Source organism: Erpetoichthys calabaricus, chromosome 16 (assembly GCF_900747795.2).
Source record: "Erpetoichthys calabaricus chromosome 16, fErpCal1.3, whole genome shotgun sequence".
In the NCBI taxonomy this organism is placed as follows: domain Eukaryota; kingdom Metazoa; phylum Chordata; class Cladistia; order Polypteriformes; family Polypteridae; genus Erpetoichthys; species Erpetoichthys calabaricus.
In genome coordinates, this window is record NC_041409.2 from 65008586 (window position 1) to 65024578 (window position 15993).

At 37.0% G+C, this 15993-nt stretch overlaps 1 protein-coding gene across 1 annotated transcript in view; it reads right to left on the minus strand.

Annotated features, from left to right (window-relative positions):
* LOC114666327 (latent-transforming growth factor beta-binding protein 2-like) overlaps positions 1-15993 on the minus strand; it is a 418209-nt gene that overhangs the window by 56713 nt on the left and 345503 nt on the right. Inside the window, exons 20-25 of the mRNA XM_051919743.1 lie at positions 15241-15312; positions 10124-10249; positions 9792-9917; positions 9149-9274; positions 5822-5947; positions 1950-2069 (exon numbers count right to left, since the gene is read on the minus strand). Coding sequence (XP_051775703.1) covers positions 1950-2069; positions 5822-5947; positions 9149-9274; positions 9792-9917; positions 10124-10249; positions 15241-15312 — 696 coding nt within the window. The remainder of the gene's footprint in view (positions 1-1949; positions 2070-5821; positions 5948-9148; positions 9275-9791; positions 9918-10123; positions 10250-15240; positions 15313-15993) is intronic.

Genomic DNA, 15993 nt, shown 5'->3' on the forward strand with positions numbered 1-15993 from the left:
ACTTATTTACCCTGCTTTTTCTGAATACTTTTCAGGATTTTAACATTTACTTAACATATGCATTGATATTCTGACCATTTTTACTTTCCCATGGGTACAAATTATTATAAACTGTTTGAGGGACACCACATGGGGACTCACATTCAGGCCGGAGAAAAAAACAAGATCCTTACCCGTGGGATCTCCATGGTGTTGAAGGACAGGGCATTGTCTCCCTGGAAATGCTAGATGTTTGCCTCATGGGTTACTGTTCCACCACAGGGCACATTGGAAACTGGAGCTCATTGGCTCATCCCTGTTGGGTTTTGTAAGTGCTGCTAGGGGGTGCTGAGGACACTAGCGAGTCCTGCTTTATCTGGTTTCAGCCTAACCAAGAAGTACTCCTGGGCCATGGTTTTGGGACACTGGAAGTACTTCTAGGTTTTAGATAAAAAGCAGCTGCCCGCCTAAACACAGGAAGCCAGAGGTGGAAGGAGGAGGAAGAGGACGATGAAGCTTGCTGAGAGGTCCAGAGGAAGAGTTACGGAGAGTGTAAGAAACAGAGTTATGGTTGTGGAGTAGGAAACTATTATTCTAAGAGTTTTCCACAATAAAATCCTCTTTGTTTCATTGGAACTTCTGCCTGAGTTTGTTCTGTTGGGAGTTTGACCGGCTGTAGCGCCCACTGGGGCCCACAACTGTGCATAGTGGAAGTATTGTGATGGGGAAAAGAATTATGACTTTGTTTTCTGATGGGTTTAATGTTTTACACATCTCTAAAATCAATTTGACTCAGTGTGTATGTTTGTCAGGAGTTAAGACTGTGGACAGGACAATTTAAAAATTGAACCAGAGTCTAAATGAAACTTTGCAAAACATTGTAAAATGCTAGAAGTCTATTGAAGTCATGTGCTGGACACATCATACACATTATACAGTATATATATTTATATATAATAAAAAAGCAAGGTGGACAGTCCTAACCTTACCCCTTTCGCTTATTCTTTATGTGACAGTGGCAATTCAGTGGCAAATCAAGCACAGGCATGAATGTTTATTTAAAAAATGTTTTGACCAATAAAACAGTCATTTTTAGTTATGTACATTTTGAAATTTAAAACATATAGATGTGCTAAAGTGTACTTTCAGTGTGGCAACACCTAAAACGGATGATAGTAAAACACTCTTTCATCCCATTTCCCGTGAGTATGACAGAAGATAGGTAAGGTGAATACAGTAGTTTATATCAAAACTGCATACAATACTAATAGTCAATTAAATTGATTGAAGATTTGGGGTATTTTAGGCTATTTTATTATGAACATTTTGAAGAAAGAAAAAACTAATTTCAATTAAAAATTGGCCCTGGAAAAGACCTTGCAAAATGCATAAACTTCCCCTTTAGTGATGTGCACCACTGAAAATACATAAAGTTGTTGTCTGACTTTCCTTTTGTTAATTCTTTCACCGACTTTCTTTAAACAAGAATAATTGTCAAGACTTTAATAAAGAAATTTTTTGATGCATTTTAAGTATGTATGCATCCAGCCATCCGTGAAAACGCATAGACATACCATATTCCTCTGTCTATTAATTCATCCTTCATTAATTTGAAACAAGTGCAGTTTAATATCCGTCAACCCAAAAATGGCTATATTTAATGACATTTTCTTTCCTCTCTTCTAACAAACAATCCTTTGCTGGCAAATTGTAGCCAGACTTAATAATGGATGTTTATTTTTCTTCTCATTAGATCTGTGCAGACTCAAAGACACCTTGTCAGTACAAATCACATTCACCCTTTTCTAGCACTGTCAGTGATACAGCTGTTCTCAACAAACAGTGGATATGCACTATGTTGTGTAAGAGGGGAAAAATGGAATCTTAAAAAAATATGTTGTTCTAAATAGAGATTTTTTCATCTTATCGCTTCTTTTCTGCATTTTTATGTATTTATGTATAATACATACCTATGCACATAATGCCACCAATGAGTTCATATCCTTGAGTACATGAACAGCTGTAAGACCCTGGGGAGTTAGTGCACTCTCCCCCTGAACAAGTGTTGCCATCTTCACATTCATTTATATCTGGAGAGGCAAATTATAAAAGTTGAAAGTGCATAGCATAGCAAAAGTTAAAAGACTGCTGTCATTTTGAGATTTTCATCAGACTACATACATTCAACTGAGTGAAACCATTTCCATAACATTCTTAAACCCACTTAATCCAATTCAGGGTTGCAGGGGGCTGAGGCCTAACATGTTAGCAATGGGTGTAAGGCACAAGGTGCCTGTCCATCAAAGGGCCACCTCACATTCACCACACATAGGGTCAATTTGGAATAACCAATGAATCTACACAGCACATCCTTGGGAATGTGGCAGGAAACCCAGAGTACACTGGAGGAAAGTTCAAGCATACTTGGGTAGAACATTCAAGCTCTACAACAACTGAATGTGGGATTTGGATCCATTATGCTTAAATCCAGAAGGTGAAAATGCTATGTATTGCACCACCATATTTCACTTGTTTTGAAAGTACAGTTTTAAAATTAGATAGCTTGAAAGTCTAAAATCTACTATATAATAAAGCACTAAGGTCTGTGTGTCTAGTTCCTCAGAGTAATCTGACTGTTCAGTTTGGCTTTGGTGATGTGACAAAAGGGGAAATGCAAGTGTGAAAGGTACAAGGAGGATTAAAGGTGCACAATGAGAGAGTCGCCTTCAAAGATGGAAAGTATAAAACCAGGCAAGAGGTGAGAAGGCACCTTGAAAATAATGACAGAGTCTGAGAAGCTGGCTTTATGGGAACACGCTTCAGAGAAGGAACTCCAGTGAAGAGACATTCGCACATGTAAATACAGAGAAAAAATGCTGACAGTTCATGAAGGGCAAGAGACAGCAAATACATTTAAATTATTCTATTGCCTGTCTTTGACAGGTACAGTGGCTACTAAATACAAAAAAGGAGTGAAAATGTAATGACTTAATGGAACTACACATTTAGACAATAGTTCATTATAAACAGAAATTAAATAATAAAGTGTGAGAAACAAGTTCTGAGACAGATCTGATTATTTTGCTATAATACTCAACTCCTAGCATTCATGAAATAAAATGGAGTGAATGTAAAACCTTAAGAGATTTTTCACCAGTAGCAGTAAAGTATTATCAATGGTTCAAAATGCTGCTTCCTTGGTTCAAATTTGATGAACACACCACTCCCTTAGTGGCTCAGCTACAATGGCATCCAGTGTGTTATCACATTTTCCTTTTAACGTTGCTACTGATTGATAAATCTGTAAATTGTCATACTCCAGCCTTATCCATTTATACTTAGGAGTTTCTAACATTGACCTCCTCATTTCTCTAAAGCATGAGTGTCAAACTCAGTTCCAGGAGGGCTGCTTGGCTATTCATTTTCATTCCAGCTATTTTAATAATTATGTAATAACCAATTACTAATACAAATGGAATATGGTGTGTTGTCTTCATTTTAAATGACTTGCATTTTAATTGTTTACTTTTTATTTAACCAGCAGCCAAAAGAACCAACTGATGAGCAGACTGACTCAATTCCATTTACGCTTAAGTATCCATTGTACAGTATCTGTCTCGATGAAATACTTGAAAAGGAAAGAGTTAATATCTATGAAATATTGTTCTGATTCACTAATCATTTTTATGGTGATATCACATAAAACAAAAACTGTTTTGAAAATGACCTGTTGGGGCAGAATGAGAACACTAATAAGCTAAAGAATTAAATAATGGGCTTCATTAACAGCTAAACTGGAGACTTTTTCAAGTGAAAATGGTGGCTCTACAAGGCATTTTGAGACCCCTGAGTTAAATGGACATCTGTTGGCTTGCTTTGCATCTTTTGATTGTTTGGCTGCCAGTTAAGGAAAAAAGCAATTAATCAAAGTAATCATAATTAAGGAAAAAGATGTCTGTTCCTTTCATAGCAATATTTTTTTACTAATTTAAAAAGTAACAAAAGCCAACACCCACTGCTGCCCTCCAGGGTTTGTGTTTGACACCCCTGCTCTAAAGCCTCTTTTAATTTTACATCTCCTTTGAGAACTGTCTTCCTAAGACTATACATGCTGCTCTGTCACTTTTAATATTCATATAATGCTTAAAAACTCTGTTTTTCTCCTCACAGCTATGCGTACTTTAATTTTAATAAGTAATTCTGAATCTACTGTTCTGATGCTATATTTACTGCTCTTTTTTAAAATTATTGTGACACGGTTATATATGTTTCTTTACTTTTTACTTTAATATGTTTTACCTAGTACAGTATCTGTATTCAATGTTTTACAATGAAATTTAACAATTTTGTGTTAAACTTTAAATCAGAATATTATTATAATGCAGAACTGAATTCTTTTCTATAACCTGAAGAGAGAGCAAGAGAGAGAGTGTGAGAGAGATGGGAGTAAGAAACACAATTTTAAGATCAAGGGCTCTCATTTTTATCAGTGTTGAGCAAATCCTACTGTGTAAAATACTAAAAGACTTCAGCAAAGCAAGTCCAAATGATCTATGACTGCATAGCAAGACATCGCGCAGTCGCAGACATCAGTTATAAACTAAAAAGAAACACATTTAAGAGGGAACATAGGAATAACTCATTTATATGTGAGTGACTTCAGAACAAAGAGTTTCAAAATAGTCCACTTATTTTTTTACTTATGTTGTTGACATGGATATCCTGCTGCTTTTTAAAGAATAGTAAAAAAAACTGGATCAATAAGCCACTAACAAATAGCAAAGTTAATTGTGTGCAACCCACTTTGTTGAGTTTTCGTCTGTTCCTTTATTATTTTAATGTCGTTCCAGTTTAACTGTTGATGATTTGTGAGGCTTGTTGAAACAGAGCCAGAGGCAAATAATACACAGCTCTGCAGAAACACAGATAGATTCAGAGCAAAACTCAGTACATGCGAGAGACAGAGATTTTAATCCTAAAAGAGATAACACTTTTATTGTGGTTAGAAACCTGTTTGCTTATTTTTAGCATTCAAGCAGTTTTTTTTTTTATTTTACATACTGAATTGTGTTAATGACATGATCTTGTTTCATATATGATTTAGCCTTTTATACGAGGATAAATCAAAAATTAAAGACAATTTGAAAAGTACTTACATATAAATATATATATAAGACATCCCTCCATACTTGTCCTTACAGGTGATGGAGACAGTCAGTTTTGATGAGTGACCTGGCTCTTCCCTATTTGTATTTGTATAAACTTGCAGTTGGTTTGGTATAAGTTGATGGCTTTTGTGATAAATTGATCTGCATAAGCAACATCCTTCAGTGAATTTCAGCAGGTTTCACTCCCGTTGTCCAAAGAACTCTCACTATAACACATTGTTTAACAAAGGTGTAATCCCACAGCAGAGCGTCCATGTTCATTTAACCTTGGCCTCACCTAGACTGATGGCAGAGCGCTGCCCTGTGCGCGTTCAAACTACCCATAAGCCACCATGAACGTGTTGTATTGTGTTAGCTTCTACCCATTGCAGTTACCGCATAATTTTCAACTTGCCTTTACCTTCTGATTTACCCTCATATCATGCCTTTCTTGTCCATGGAATGTATTACAAAAACATAATATAACGCCATGATATCAGCATTACTTTGTATGACACATTATACAGAAATGAATGACAACAGCACTCCTTTATATCTGGTATTAAGAGATTGAATCTGCAAGTTTAAACTAGAGCAGGGGGTCTTTAAATTCTAGCCTCTGACATATGAAGAGGAGCAGCTGAACAAGAAAGTAAAACTCAAATGTAATATTATTGGTTTGTTTGAAATTGTACCTTCACAGCTCTTGCTGTCAGCAGAGAGTCTATAACCAGCATCGCAACTGACGCATGAGTACGAGCCATCAGTATTCACACAAGCTGCACCCGGGCATACATTTGACAAGAGGCACTCATCAATATCTAGAGAAAATAATTAGAAGCAAAACATCATAGTAGTTAGACAAGCTTTTCAGAAGCATGCACAGAGTCCTGAAGGCATCTTGAAGGAGTGAATGTCTTTCTTGGCAGCAGTAGATTTGCTGCTGGACAAAATGTCAGTCCATAAAAGGTCACTTACAACTATCTGAACATGAGTGAAAACTGAGGCAATATTGCTTTTTCAAACAATCTGACAGCATGTCTCTAGATTACGGAAAGATAATGGAATTCCAAGAGAAATCAGAGTAGGCAGGAAGAAAGCTTGAAAACTAAATACATCAGGCTTTCACACCCTGAACTCTGAGACTCGTGTTTTAAACACTAATGCTTCCAAGACATGTTAAATCAGATTTATTTTTACTATCCTTGTATTGCAAACAAAAGCTGCAATCAAAGTCATTATTGCTCAAGACTGGGTAAAAAAAGGAATGAAAAACAAAGCCTAGTTACAGTCCACTGCCATATAGAAAGTTCATGAAAGTATGTTTTGAAAAAGGGAATTTTAAATGTGGGCAGGACATATGATACCTGTATCACTTATTAATTCACACCAGGTGGCACAAAGAGGTAACAAATATACAATTTTAAAGAATTAATGTAAGAAAGGATATGAAATTCTTTTTTTCATATTGCAAAAATGTAAGAATTATGATTACAGGCATTGTGCAACATATGAGATAAATAATGTAAACTCCTTATTAAGTAAATTTTAGTTGTTTACATATCATATCAGCTTTTCCTAAACTTATTTGTGGACTGTTGGTAGTTAGCCTTTAAATCCCTGTGACCTTAAAAGAATCTGGTATATGAAAAAGAAAATTAAAACTGAAGGCATCGTAAATACAATTAAAGCTATCTAATCTACAAAGCTTTAGGACCCAGATCACGGTCTGATTATTTGTTAATATCCTTCAATGTTCTTAACCCATTTATCCAGTTGTGGGGAAGCTGGAGCCTACCCCAGCAAGCATAGGGCAGGAAACATCCCAGGACTGGGTGCCAGTCCATTACAGGGTAAGCACAAATACACACACACACACGCACCCCCACATGCACACACACAATGACTACTCTAACAGTGCCAATTCACCTAACTTGCATGTCTTAGGAAGGAAATCGGAGTACACAGAGGAGACCTGGATGGACACTAGGAGAACATGCAGACTCCCAACAGGGAGGATGTAAACCCAGGTCTCCTTGTTGTGAGGCAGCAGCACTACCACTGTGCCACTATGCTGCTTTATTGGTAATTAGGGTTAACTTATATTAGGGTGACAACTTTTAAACTGCTCTAAAACTGGTAAATTAAAATACATTTTGAAAGTAGTGATTAATTTTGCAAAAGTATATACTTATGATTCTATGACCATATCAGAATATTTTATTTTAGAAAACATTAATTTGCATAGATACATTGGTGTAAAATGTAATATAGGCAAATATTCTAATATTTTGGAAGACATAATGAACAGTGAATTAATGTGCACGGAGGCACAGTATACAGTGCATCCGGAAAGTATTCACAGCGCATCACTTTTTCCACATTTTGTTATGTTACAGCTTTATTCTAAAATGGATTAAATTAATTTTTTTTCTCAGAATTCTACACACAACACCCCATAATGACAACGTGAAAAAAATTTACTTGAGGTTTTTGCAAATTTATTAAAAATTAAAAAACTGAGAAATCACATGTACATAAGTATTCATAGCCTTTGCTCAATACTTTGTCGATGCACCTTTGGCAGCAATTACAGCCTCAAGTCTTTTTGAATATGATGCCACAAGCTTGGCACACCTATTCTTGGCCAGTTTCGCCCATTCTTCTTTGCAGCGCCTCTCAAGCTCCATCAGGGTGGATGGGAAGCGTCGGTGCACAGCCATTTTAAGATCTCTCCAGAGATGTTCAATCGGATTCAAGTCTGGGCTCTGGCTGAGCCACTCAAGGACATTCACAGAGTTGTCCTGAAGCCACTCCTTTGATATCTTGGCTGTATGCTTAGGGTCGTTGTCCTGCTGAAAGATGAACCGTCGCCCCAGTCTGAGGTCAAGAGCGCTCTGGAGCAGGTTTTCATCCAGGATGTCTCTGTACATTGCTGCAGTCATCTTTCCCTTTATCCTGACTAGTCTCCCGGTCCCTGCCGCTGAAAAACATCCCCACAGCATGATGCTGCCACCACCATGCTTCACTGTAGGGATGGTATTGGCCTGGTGATGAGCGGTGCCTGGTTTCCTCCAAACGTGACGCCTGGCATTCACACCAAAGAGTTCAATCTTTGTCTCATCAGACCAGAGAATTTTCTTTCTCATGGTCTGAGAGTCCTTCAGGTGCCTTTTGGCAAACTCCAGGCGGGCTGCCATGTGCCTTTTACTAAGGAGTGGCTTCCGTCTGGCCACTCTACCATATAGGCATGATTGGTGGATTGCTGCAGAGATGGTCGTCCTTCTGGAAGGTTCTCCTCTCTCCACAGAGGACCTCTGGAGCTCTGACAGAGTGACCATCGGGTTCTTGGTCACCTCCCTGACTAAGGCCCTTCTCATCCGATCGCTCAGTTTAGATGGCCAGCCAGCTCTAGGAAGAGTCCTGGTGGTTTCGAACTTCTTCCACTTACGGATGATGGAGGCCACTGTGCTCATTGGGACCTTCAAAGCAGCAGAAATTTTTCTGTAACCTTCCTCAGATTTGTGCCTCGAGACAATCCTGTCTCAGAGGTCTACAGACAATTCCTTTGACCTTCATGCTTGGTTTGTGCTCTGACATGAACTGTCAACTGTGGGATCTTATATAGGCAGGTGTGTGCCTTTCCAAATCATGTCCAATCAACTGAATTTACCACAGGTGGACTCCAATTAAGCTGCAGAAACATCTCAAGGATGATCAGGGGAAACAGGATGCACCTGAGCTCAATTTTGAGCTTCATGGCAAAGGCTATGAATACTTATGTACATGTGCTTTCTCAGGTTTTTTATTTTTAATAAATTTGCAAAAATCTCAAGTAAACTTTTTTCAAGTTGTCATTATGGGGTGTTGTGTGCAGAATTCTGAGGAAAAAGATAAATTTAATCAATTTTGGAATAAGGCTGTAACATAACAAAATGTGGAAAAAGTGATGTGCTGTGAATACTTTCCGGATGCACTGTAAATGCAAGTGAGGAATAAAAGAAGCTCTTTGATATACTTACCTACACATTGCTGTCTATCTGCAGATAATCTGTGCCCATGAGGACAAGCCATACAAGAGTAGGAACCCACTGTATTAGCACACAGACCTCTGGGACAAATATTGTAGACTGCACATTCGTTAATATCTGAAAACATATATAAAAAAAGCTAAATCAAAGGGATTTTATCAGAATGCTGGCTTCTTCCAATCTCATTATTTCTGTAAGTTAGACCATCTAACTGGTATATTTGCTAGTAAGTTGCTCTTTTCTCAAGTTTAACTTAACTACAGCCATAAAAAACAAGCACAGTGCAGCTCATGTTGAAATGAGCAACTATCATGAACAGGATATCATCTGGCTCGGTAAACAATTCTTCTGTCCCAGGAAGTGCCAGAAACATTATTTTTCACACCAGACAAGTAGCAGGCCTCATTCACTGCACATGCATGTTTACGAATGGGGAAAGAGTCTGAGACAGTGACGTAATACTTCTCCAAGTTGTGAGTACACAAATCTCTCTTTGTCAGTCTTTTGGCATGAAACTAGCTGTTGGAAGTCCTGATGACCAAATCTCAGCTATGCCTTAGAAAACTTCGAAATTGGCCTCTGTGTGTTAACAAATGTGAATGTATCCACCAGTGTGTGGAATTCTAAAGCCTACCTTCACAGCGTTTTTTATCTTCAGAAAGACGGAACCCTTTTCTACATTTGAAGCAAGAGAAAGAGCCCTCCGTATTGGTGCAGACTCCACCTGCACAGATGTCTGGAAGCGTGCATTCATTGATATCTGAAAGAGAAATCACAGATTTGACATCAGCATATAATGGAGGTTTGATTTACTAGATTCATTGTAGTTACCAACATTTAAAATGTGTTGCTAGTTACTCTCTTATAGAAAGAAACAGTTGACAAGAAGTCATAGAGCCTAATTTGAATGAATGCAATGATGCAGTAATTTTTTTTACGTCAGATTTCAGTTGGGAAGTTGACTACCTTCACATTTTAGATGATCTTCTGAAATCTTGTACCCTGGTTTACAGTCTGAACACAAATAGGATCCTTCCACATTGGTGCACATGCCATTAAGGCAGGTTTCACTTCTCAAGCACTCGTTGATGTCTAAAGGAAAAAAAGCAAGAATTTACAGTTTTTTTTCTTGAATGTAGAGAAAAGCCAAGCAAAATGACACCTTTTATTGGCTAACTAAAAAGATTACAACATGCAAGCTTTCGAGGCAACTCAGGCCCCTTCTTCAGGCAAGATGTAATACAGAGACTGGAGTTCCCTATGTTTATATACACACTCTAGGACAAGAAACAACATTGGTAAATCTTTAAATGAGAAATTTTAAATGTAAAAAATTAATAGATTTATTCAGGCTAGGGTTAATTTAACAAGAGAGAGAAGAACAACGTATGCCTGAAGAAGGGGCCTGAGTTGCCTCGAAAGCTTGCATATTGTAATCTTTTTAGTTAGCCAATAAAAGGTGTCATTTTGTTTGGCTTTTCTCTACATTCATAATGGCTAACACGGTACAACACCCTAGTACTTTTCTTGAGTGGTAATGTTTAAAACCATTTTTCTACTGTGCAGATGTAACCAAATGGAATTGTATTTAAAGACTGAGTAAAAATTTAAAGGATAAGTTCAGTATTTTTCAATTACAGTAAATATTAATTTGCCATGTGAAACTGTTGTTCTAAAATAAACCATATTTAATACATTTTGGAAAAAACTAGCTAGCTCATGCATTTTATAATAGAGTTAATGCATCCCTATGTGAAAAAAAATTCTCAAATCTTACTAAATGCATCAATTTTTCAAGCCAAAATTTTATTAAGTATTGAACTGCATCTTGAGATTGCACACATATTGCTAAACCATGTATCCATGTTGTTTTAAGAAGCAATTTTAAATACACTGGCTGTGTGCTTCACTTTGCTGCTTGCCTTCCTCCATGGCAACCTTTCAGACTCAGAGACGTGAATTTACTGTGAAACGTCATCGTGAAGCACCATTGCTGACATTAAATGCTGATGCTCAGACATGATTTGCTGTCTCTGCTTTGTAGATAACTAGACAAAAATAACCGAAAAAGCCACACTTATGAAGCCTCACATTCTTTCACTATTTGGAAGCTTATTTCATTATTTTGCAAAAATATTGCCTGTTGCTACTGGAATTACCGTACACGCCTGTGCTTTGGTAGTCTAGTGAGAGAAATGTTAAGCTCACACATAACATGGAATCAAGTGACAACAACTGAACAGACTTTATAGGTATACATTTAGTTTTAATCAGGTTGAAGTTTAGTAAGTTTAGTACAGATGTTTTAGTGTAGGCACAGTAGTAGCACAGAGCTGTTGTTGCTGCCTCACAGCTTTAGGGTCTGAATGGAGTCTACATGTTCTCACTGTGTATTTATGGATTGATTGGTGTCAGTGTCACTGAGTTTACTCACTCAAAAACGTTATCCTCAGTTCTTTTATTACCATGCCCTCAACAAGACCAATTCATCATGCATTAAAAAATATAATAATTGATTTGTGGTACTTTAATCTGTTTCATCATGGTTAAGTTGTATTGCACACTCTGCTTTTTCATTTTTTTTATCATGCTTGTGCAAGATAATCTTATGATTTAAGCACGCATCTGTCTGTTTTTACAAGGCATGGCGGAACACAGAGGTAGAAGAAAATAGACAGAAGAAACAGAATTGCAGAAGCAAAAGTAGGAGTATAAGCACTATATAGCTTGGCGAAGAGAGGGGTTGTCAAAACGCCACCCATGACACCTGCTGCGAGCAGACAAGTGAACAGAAAACATACCCTTACCTTGAGAAAAGAGTACCAAGGATCCATGATGAAATGTATTTTTCCAAAAGTGGAAGGTATGTTTTCTTAAATCCAAAAGCTTTGTTACTTAAAAATTGACATACTGGATAAGTTTGCAGGCTTTTTTTCACATTGGGACACAGGTACCAATTAGCTCCATTATAAAACACAAGGTCAGGCAAGTTATTTTTCAAATTTTTAAAATATGTTTTACTTTAGGAAACAATTTCATGTGGCAAATTAATATATACCATGATTGTGATGAAATAACTATGACTTGAAAAAATACTGAAATTATTCTTTCAGTGCTGCACATTAGACTAACCAGACCTAACTCAATAAAGCAAGAGGCTGCTGAACATTTCCAGACCATTCTGACCTGAATTAGCAATGGAACAAAATAGTATAGAAATTCAGGTTATGGGTAAATGGCAGGAAAAATGTCATTTAAAATGTCTTTAAACTCTTGTTTAAAGTGACATGATTTATTCTATGCCTTCAGACATACCAAAGGTGGACATAACTGCTATTTTAAAAATTACTATTGTTAGCATTTTGAGAAGATAATTGCAAGTATAATTACATATGTATAATCTGGAATAAAAAAAAATACAATACTGCATTTTAAAACCTATTTTCAACATTTCTGGCTCAATGGAATGTGTTAAGTGAAGGCCTTGTGGAGACATTGCCCTTGCCCGTGTTCTATCCCAAAATAACTAAGTAACATAGCACATTCCTTAAAGATTATCATACTAAGACCAGAAAAGCAGGACAAGTGAAAACTTCTTCTAGCACAGCAGTTATTTCATACCTGGACAATTCCATCCATCCATTATCCAACCTGCTATATCCTAACTACAGTACAGGGTCACGGGGGGTCTGCTGGAGTCGATCCCAGCCAACACAGGGTGTAAGGCAGGAGGCAAACCCCGGGCAGGGCGCCAGCCCACCGCAGGGCGCACACACACACACACACCAAGCACACACTAGAGACAATTTAGGATTGCCAATCCACCTAACCTGCATGTCTTTGGACTGTGGGAGGAAACCGGAGCACCCGGAGGAAACCCACGCAGACACGGGGAGAACATGGACAATTCCACAACAATTTATTTAACCCATTCCCAAACTTCTATTAAGACTTTAAATCTTATAAGTAGTACACTAATGCTTCTTAGCACATCTGAAAATTGTTTCTTTTTTCAAATTAATATTAAATGCTTTACAATCCAAAAATGATGATCTTTGAAGAAATCCAAGGATAGATAAACCAGTTGTAGGGCATTCAACCTTTACCTACATATGACCTATACTACTGAATGATCTGGAAACTTGTATATGGGGTTTACCATCAGTCTAAGATTATAAATCCAGGCAATGGAATCTAGCATACCATGATAAGAGCCCGTCTGTTCAAACTGAAACTATGCTCGTCAGTCATTTACTCAAAAAAGCTTGTTAATCTTTATACATTGTTTCTGACACTTTTCTACTCTATTTTACTTCTCAGTATTGTGTCATGGCACTTACTATCAATGCTGCTTTGCCAAGGTACTGATCCAGTCCATGGAATGAGATATCAGAGCCATTGGAATCCTTAAGATTGAACACTTAGTGACCATAACACCAAATCATTTTTTTAACTTTAGTTTATACAGTTAAGGACTTTAATATTTACTAATGGAATTCTAGAATATCTGACAGGGTTAGGGGCAGCTGGTTAGCGTAAGTCACCAAAACAGTGACTTTGATACTTACAAATGATCATGGATCTCACAGAGGTTTGTTATTGACAGGATTATTGTAAACAGAAGTTTCTGTCTCCTCCGTTCTTACATAGAAGCTTTATACAGCACGACTTCATTTATACTTAATGTATAGAACTGTCAGGTTTTCCTCCAGGTACTCCGTTTTTCCCAAAATTATAAAGTCTTGTGTTCTGTGTTGAGTGGTATTTTAAACTGGCCCAGTATGAGTGAGTGAGGGTCTCCGCAAGAGTGTACCTGTGATAAACTGGCTCATTGTCAAAAGCATTACCTGCCTTGAATCCAGTGCTGCCTGGTTAAGCATCAAGTCACAGTGATCCTTAAATGATTATGCATTTTAGATAATTAAATGCTTTAGGTGTTTGCTTACCTTGATATGTGTGTTAATGTATGCAAATATTATAAGATTCTGTACATATTTGTTACATTATTATAGTTTTAAAAATGTCTGAAACACTCTGATCCTGTACTGAGTGGATAGCACTAGACAATAACAAACTGAACTGAATAAAATGCTTAAGGTGAAATGACATTATGCATGCTCAAAACATAAAAAAGTTAATCAAAATGAAAAGAAAACCAACATTTCTGTAGTAGATGGACTAGGACAACATAAAGTATCCATTCATAACCATTCAGTTTTTATTTATGATGTCTTGAATCAAAATCATTCTATTTAAACTTAGTCCTCTTCAATGTATCAGCTCTGCAGCAAGCAATGCTAACAACTGTAAACTGTGTTCCTGTTATTTCAAAGTATGAATGGAACAACGTTCTTTACAATTTCCTATACTAATTACTTACAATGTCACTGGCCAGCATATATCTTTCCACTCATTATGTGTGAAGAGGTCTATACGCAAACCATAAAAAGAATTTTAAAAGACTGTGTGTTGGCAGGCCTTGCCAACTTGTTCTTGTGCCCAGTAACACCCATGAGTTCCTATGACGGAGTACAAGGACAGAATTACAATAAATACTTTTTGTAATGACAGAAATTCCCCACAGTGTAACTTTTATCCTTGCCGCTTCTGTAAGATTTATAGCTAAGAGACGGCAAAGCTGACAAAAATGACAAAAAATGGAATTAATACACATGGGCCCATTATATAACATTTTGCTTGTTACAAAGAAATCATTATGGAAATGACAACAGGCGTATTATCCACTAAAGTGTGCTGTACCAGATGGCGTGTGTTATACAGTACTGTAATTAAATTGGAGAACTGTTTCTGGCACAGCCCTGCGTAATGTGACACTCCGTCGCATGCAACAAGCTCATGAAGTAAATCTACAAATGACTGTCTTCAGCATCTCTTTACAAATGAATATTGGCTCACTATAGCCTGAACTTTGAGCTGCGTATGGATCTGTAGCACTCATAAGCTGCCCACTGTAGATAAACACAGACAACATGAGGTCAGCAGTAAGAAAGAAAAACATTTGCTCAGCCTGCCTATGCAGTTTTTGGCATCTGCAGTCTCCATGAATCCCTGGTCACATCTACATCTGTAAGAGCCATCCACATTGATACACTGTCCGTTGATGCAGATTCCTGCAGTTAGGCACTCATCTTCATCTGAAAGTATCAAAGCAGATGGGAAAACTGAATGCCAGAAAATTTCATTTCCGCAGAGATGTGAAAATGATGCAACAAAATTTTTCTGTTTATTTATGCTCTGGATGTTTTTAGAGTAACTATAAATTGTTATATGATGACATATGGTCTGCAGCATATCTAATAACCTATCCAGTTACATTAAATATCTTAAAAGCAAAGAGATATAACACACAGAATTTTATGCTCTGCCATCAAATAGATGCTACCTTTTTGAATGAATTACTATAATACATGGTTTTCTGTAGTTTTATTTAATTAACTATGCACATGAATTAAAAGCCAAACACAAAACAAACAAAAATTCCATCAGTTAATGGAAATACGGTACCAGGACATTGTCACAGTCAATGTGTAACTCAGGAGCCAAAGAATTAGTTTTGTACCCTTTAGAACGTACATGACTGCTTTACCAAGAAAAAGAAACATAGGGGCCTTAAGGTTCAGACACTATGCACAATTAAAAAGGTAACTCATGCTTTTATTTCAAACTGACTGCTGTAATACTTTCTTCATACACTATTCTAATCTGTAGATAGTTCAAAATGCTGTTGCAAGTTTCATTAGTAGGACTTAGAAAGTAAGAATATCTATACACAAACTTTCCATTAAACATCCATCCATTATCCAACCCGCTATATC